The 6,728-nt window shown below is 45.2% G+C and overlaps 1 protein-coding gene and 1 long non-coding RNA gene across 2 annotated transcripts in view; both read right to left on the minus strand.

Annotated features, from left to right (window-relative positions):
- Positions 1-1,336: 1,336 nt before the first annotated feature.
- Positions 1,337-3,165, minus strand: LOC121026601 (carbonyl reductase [NADPH] 1-like). The gene is made up of 2 exons (XM_040469404.1): positions 2,757-3,165; positions 1,337-2,183 (listed from the first exon to the last, which is right to left on the minus strand). The coding sequence occupies exons 1-2, from the start codon at positions 3,043-3,045 to the stop codon at positions 1,681-1,683; spliced, it is 792 nt and encodes a 263-aa protein (XP_040325338.1). The 5' UTR covers positions 3,046-3,165; the 3' UTR covers positions 1,337-1,680.
- Positions 3,166-5,396: 2,231 nt separating this feature from the next.
- LOC121026602 (uncharacterized) overlaps positions 5,397-6,728 on the minus strand; it is a 3,162-nt gene continuing 1,830 nt past the window's right edge. The window contains exon 2 of the long non-coding RNA XR_005788396.1: positions 5,397-5,581. This is a non-coding gene — a long non-coding RNA (uncharacterized LOC121026602). The remainder of the gene's footprint in view (positions 5,582-6,728) is intronic.

The following is a 6,728-nucleotide window of genomic DNA, read 5'->3' on the forward strand; positions in this document are numbered from 1 at the left end:
CCTCTGCTCACTCAGTTTCCTGGCATGGATTCTGGACAGGACCGTGACACCAATTTTTGTCACTCCATATGCAGTATCAGGCCAGCCCTCCTTCCTGTACATCCTGTTCTTTGTGTCTTCCACGAACTTGTTCATGAGCCCCACCAGCTCCTCCTCTGTGATGGTTTCACTCCTGAACTTCTGCTGCAGTCCTGGGCTGCAGTTTTTAAGCGATCTGAGGCTGACTATGCTCACACATCGACCAATCTGCCTAAATTACAACACAAAATGTTATGGAGAAGGACAAAGAAAGATGAATTCCAGTTTCGCTAAGATTTGGTACTAGAAAATTTCCACTGAAGTATCATGAGTTTGCTGTGAGCATTAATGAAGACTGTCTGCATGAGTCAAGGACAGGACGGTCCTAAACTTGTTATACCCATAATGTCTCCAATGATGCCTGAGAAATGCTCTGGTGGGGAGGGCGCCGAGCAGATGCTCCACAGGAAATTGGAAATGGCTCCTATAAGAACATGCTCACAAGGATGAATGTAGGCCTGAGAACCTGAGTGACATCTCTGTGGCAGATTTGCTCATGTGATATGGACTGAACCAACTGTGAGTGACCAAGTGGGACTCTAGCAATGTGCCAGCATCTCTTGATTCTTATTTTTCTGTTAGATTTGCTACTGCACTGTGACGTGGTGTCACATTGGACTTCTTAGTAATATTCAACTACCATTTATAAACGAATCATATGATGCTATGGAGAGTGATGAGCAAATGTACCGGAAGACTGAGTAACCGTCTGCTCAGGATGTAATACTGATGGAAAATGACAAGCCTGATGAAAAACTGGATTTACCTGTCAGCTAATTTCTATACTGCTAAATTAATTAAACAAGGAGGCCATTACTTTGCAGTGGCTCTAATACCCTGGTGGCATATGTAGCAAACCAAAATCAATGCCTGTAAATGCCTCAGACTTACAAAACTGAAACCTAAGGACGACCGATCACAAACAACCAACTAAGCTTGAAGTTACATTCAATCGATAATTTTCTTCCTTCAATTCTGGGTTTTTCTGTATAATAGTCCTTCCCTGAGCACCTGTCGATGGAGCATTGCTAACCACTTCTGGTTTTGTGCTTCCTGATCCAAATACAGTTGAACCTTGACAACCCAGGGATTAGGAATTGCTGAATCCCCATGCAGTAGAAAAATCTACATTAACTTTTGATTTCCCCAAAAGTTTACTGATAGTTTGATTTTGACTGAAGGTGTATCCATGACATAGTCGATTAACATACATGATGTATTTTTACAATAAAGTAAGGTAGAGAACAGGTTAAGAAAATCGTAAATAAAAGAAAATATATTTATAGTACTGTACATATGCTTATTGAAAAAAATGTGCATATAGGCAGCCTGAGCAGGCCTGGGCAGAGGCAGTGGTGTGGGGGCCTCTCCAGGTGACAGCAGGCCTGAGGGACAGTAGAGCTGCCTCATCTGCCTGGAGATATACCACTGGCCTGTGGCCATCTGTGGCACATGTAAGTGTGCAGGCCTTCTGGAGGCGATGGGGAGGGATCTGCACCTGGCCTGGGCAGGGCGTCCTGAGGAGAAAGAGAGGCAGGAGGAGAACTATGTGTGTCTGGGGCTCTGGGAATGTTCTAGGCAGGTGACAGAGTTTAGGGGACCCTAACAAGTTTGGATAGGGAAGAGTCCACTAGCCTGAATAAGATCACTCAGAGGGGGGGAGAGGGAGAAGGAAGGGTCCAGGAAGAAATCCCCAGGGAAGTGCACCTGTGAGGACACAGAGCCAGAAAAAGGCCTCTGGGAGGGGAGTTTGGAATGAAGATATAAAGGAGAAGAAGCAGCCAGTTGTGAAAGGCCAGTGGGACAGAGGGCACTGCTGAGTGCTGGACACGTGTGTACAGAGTCCTGAGGGGAAGGGCACCTGTCCAGGTGGGGATACAGCAGGGAGGCCCGTGTGGCTGAGCAGGGAGAGGGAGCAGGGCCCGTAGATGAAGTCATAGAGGCAGTGGCAAGATCATTCCAGAAACACCACTGCCTGTGTCCCTTGTCACACCTACCTTGGGGTTTCATTAGAGGCAGCAGTTCTGTGCACACGTCTCGGGTACCAAAGAAGTTTGTTTTCATCGTCACTTCTGCTTGAATATGAAACGGTGTCGGATCATTAGCTTTCAGGGAGAAAGAGATTAGCGTTAATAGCAGCCATGTGGTAAAAATTCCACAGAACGGCATATGAAGGAAAAGTGCATGTGAAATGTGGTGAATTTTTTGTAAAACTGGCCTCTAGTTCATAGTATTGTGCCAATAACAATGTCCTCATTTGACAAGGTTGTAGAATGTTGTAAGATGGCACCATCTTGGGGAGGGTGGGTGAAGGGGGCACACACAGGATCTGTGTTCACCAATTTGTGCCATTTTCTTGTTTATTTCAAAATGCATTAAAAATCCACCCAACTGCCCTAAAATCCAATCCCAGAGAAACCCTGTGACAACCTGGAAAGAATCCGAGGAGTCTCAGGAAACACAAACGTCACTCTGGATGAAAAAGCGCTGTGATTCCCCCTGGGACTTGGCTCCAGCCCCACCCCTCTCCCCCATCCCTCCTTCAGCCCTAACGGAGCCATTTTGGACGCCAAAGGCGCTGAGAGCCCCACCGCAGCGATTTCCCCAACAGATGCAGCCCACCCTGGCTGGAGGCGCTCCGTGGTGTCCACCTCCCCTGCGTGCCCCCACCCCCTTACTCTTGAAGGCGATGCCCGCGTTGTTGACCAGCACGTCCAGGCCCCCGTACTCCTTGCGCAGGAAGTCGCGCATGGCGCGGATGCTCTGCAGGTCGTCAATGTCCAGCAGGTGGAAGCGGGGGCTCAGTCCTTCGGCCTGGAGCCGCTGCACTGCCGCCTGTCCCCGCGCCTCGTCCCGCGCCGTGAGCACCACGTCCCCCGAAAACTGCCGGCACAGGTCGCGCACGATGGCGAAGCCGATGCCCTTGTTGGCCCCGGTGACCAGAGCCACGCGGGTGTGTGACGACATGGTTGCGCGTGGGGTGCACCAAGGACTTGCGAGGGGAGCGGACCTTCAAGAAGGCGTTCGCGGCGCTCGGTGCCTCTGGAGTTTATGCACAAAGTTCGGCGCGCCTGCGCAAGGTTAGAGGGCGCTAGGGGCGCGCGGGCGGGACGCACCTCCCCCTTAGGGCGTGGCTTCCCGGGAACCTCCCAGGGGTGGTAGAGAATGGGAAGGGCCGGTGGGTGGCAGAGGCTGGTTAGGTAGCTGCCCGCCTGGCAGCGGAGAGAATCATTCTATTTGGCCATGTCCCTCACTGAGTCTAAACTGAGCCTGTATCCCTGGTTCTCCAAGGGTTTTTCTTTGTAGCCTCTCAACTATTCAACCATTGACTTGTGTAATTCAACAAATAGGGCATTTGTAGGGACTCTTTTGTTTGTTTTTCCGGGTGAGGAAAAAAAATCTCTTGAAGTGTTTGGAACTATAGTTGCGGAATAAGCTAGGAGATCAAGTGTGTGTTGTTTTCTTCCCTAAGTATGCGAAAGCAAATCTACCGGTTTGTCCTTGGTTGGTTTTCACATTAGAGTGGGGAACAGTCACTAAATCGTTACAGGGTTACCTCCCTCGACACTTGCAGGGTCATCAGGTTACTTGTATGCAGGTTCTGCAGTGTACAGGTGGAAGGAGGGGTTTGAAGCCCTTTCTTGCATTCAAAATAACTTGTCAGGGTGCATCTTATTTTCCCCATTTTATTTTTTATTATTTTTTTTAATGTTTATTAATTTTTGAGAGAGAGAGGGAGTGAGCGGGGGAGCAGCAGAGAGAGAGGGAGACACAGAATCTGAAGCAGGCTCCAGGCTCTGAGCTGTCAGCACAGAGCCCGATGCGGGGCTCGAACTCACAATCCGTGAGATCGTGACCTGAGTGGAAGTCGGACGCTCAACCGACTGAGCCACCCAGGCGCCCCTCTTATTTCTTATTTACAACAGAGGAAAAGGGGACTATGAAACCAAATCTCATTTCTGCACTGCCTGGTATGATAGCCATGAGTGGCTATTTAAATGTAAATTTAATCGAAATAATACAACTTAAAATTCAGTGCTTAGTTACATTAGCCATATTTCAAGCGCTAGTAGTCACATGTATTAGTGGCCGCTGTTTTGGATAGTGCAGATCTATAGTATCTCCATTACAACAGAAAGTTACAAGCAGTGCTTTAGATAGTTTCCAATTATGTTGCAAACAAGGTGGGTTTCCAGTTAGTTGCAAAAAACAAACAATTTGGGAAACACCTTTGCTTCTTTTTGACCCAAATTTTTATTGAGATAATTGCAGATTTGCATATAGCAGTAAAAAAAGATACAGAGATTCCTTACGCTTTACACAGTTTTCATCTATGGTAACATTTTGCAACAATATCGTAGGATATCATAATAAGGATAGTCACATGAAAACAATCCATCAATCATATTCGGATTTCCTCAGTTTTACTTGTACTTATTTGTGTATCTGGATCTATACAATTTTATCACATGCTTAGGTTTGTCTGTCCACCACTAGAGATGTTGAAAACATTTCCATCAGCACGAAGATCCCCATTGTTGTTTTTTTATAGCCAAACATCTCTCTGTTGCCCACCCCCGCCTCCACTCAATTCCTTGGGAAGCAGTAATCTGTTCTTCATTTAAAAATTTTATTGTTTCAAAAATGTCATAGAGATGGAGCGGTGCAGTGTAACCTTTGGGGATTTTTTTTTGTTTTCACTCAAGATAACTAAGTGCTTTGTTTTGGATTTTCTCCTTTATCAAAGTGTATACTTGGTCTGTCATTTGCTGGCCTCCCTCCACACCACTCCCTACTTTCTTCTATACTTGGGGTGAGCCAGTGTGAAAAGGAAGTGGGATGAATTAAATTCACTAAATTAAGCCACAGAGATAGTACATAGTGTGCAGGGAACTTTGGGCATGGTAAGAGGCCTGCTGTTTCAAAAGGCAAAACAAGAGGACCATGAATCATATTTTCTGCCTGATTTGTTTATCCCTTTGGTACTTGTACCAACACAAGACTTGATGGCCAATGACGCAGGATGCTCAAGAAAATGCAATGCATAAAATATCACATGGAAATATGAATTTAGCTTATGATGAAAGTGGTATTAACAATTAAGGGGGTAAGAAAGAATTATCCCCAAAATGATTGCATAAGGTACACTGATTAATTTCTAACAAGACAAAAAAGTGCTTTCTCACTTTTTAAATGTATATAGTTTTATAAATGTAACCATAAAACAAGTGTAAGGAAAAATAACTAAAATTTGTGGGAAAAGGACTTTGTAAGCATAAGAACAGGGGAAGCATCACAAAGGAAAGGACAGATTTAAGTATGGGAAGTGTTTTGAAACTTTATTTTTTTGAAAAGCGTGCTAATTTAAAGCCAGTGAATTAATTTCTGTTTTGATGATTTTTATCTTTTTTTTCCCCGTCACATCTGGGTCTTGATCCTGGTTGTGTATTTGCGAGGTCACCACCACTTGCCATACATAGCACCTTGTCTGACCTCTGAACAACTTGAGAAAGAAAACACAAGAGTAAAGATGAAGGCCCCAGATCTCTGTTAGTACTGCTGATGTTTAGCATGGAAGATACCCGTTAGTTGTGAGTCAAGTCTGAGATCATCCTGGCTGCTATATGGAGAGAGAATTTTTATCATGTCTTTTAATGTGTGGAATAAATCCACATCTTTACTACCCACTGGTTCAAAGCAGTTGTTCTGTCCTAAAGTACCCAGTTCTATGGTGTCTACGAACATAAAAGATGTAGGAAAACAGTATTGTTAAATGACAAGTTATGAAGCTCTTAGGGTCTTCCCCTGCCCACGATTATTTACCCTCACAGAACTCTGACACTGGCTTTCCTTCTTACATTCTAAGCTTATATAGATGTTCAATAAGCCTTCTTAAAAGGGTGGTGCATGAATTTTAATTCCCGGAATCAAATTGTGACTGAGCTGCTTAGGAGATATGAAAATCTAAGCAATTTACTTAATTTTATCAAAGATAAACAACGCTGGATACTGGTTAAGGTGGTAAGGACAGATTTTAATCAGTAATATACTATTGAAATGGGAAATTGGGTCCAGCGTGAAATGAACTTAACTTGGATTTGTACAGAGGTGGCTGAGTGTTTTAAAGGGAGAATAAGGGCACAGAGAGGGGGAATGGAGGGGCTTGAGTAGAGTCAGGGAAATGAAGAATTACCAAGAGTGTGTTAGTGTAAATGCCATTAGGCCAGCTGTGTGGGCTACACAGAGACTGGGAGACAGAGGCCCTATCTTTTGTGATGATTAAGTTTCAAATCCTTAGGAAAGACACTACTGAGTTGTAAGAGATAGATTTATACCTCAAATGGACAGAGGAAGGACTCAAATTGTGAATCCTTTTTAGTAAATCCTCTAATAAAGGGTGCTGAAGGGCCCATTATCAACGTTTATTTATTTTTGGGACAGAGAGAGACAGAGCATGAACGGGGGAGGGGCAGAGGGAGAGGGAGACACAGAATCGGAAACAGGCTCCAGGCTCCGAGCCATCAGCCCAGAGCCCGACGCGGGGCTCGAACTCACGGACCGCGAGCTCGTGACCTGGCTGAAGTCGGACGCTTAACCGACTGCGCCACCCAGGCGCCTCTGGCATCGGAAAGCTTTTTTTTTTTTTTTTT

Source organism: Herpailurus yagouaroundi, unplaced genomic scaffold (genome assembly GCF_014898765.1).
Source record: "Herpailurus yagouaroundi ecotype Mexico unplaced genomic scaffold, PumYag 146423, whole genome shotgun sequence".
Lineage (NCBI taxonomy): Eukaryota > Metazoa > Chordata > Mammalia > Carnivora > Felidae > Herpailurus > Herpailurus yagouaroundi.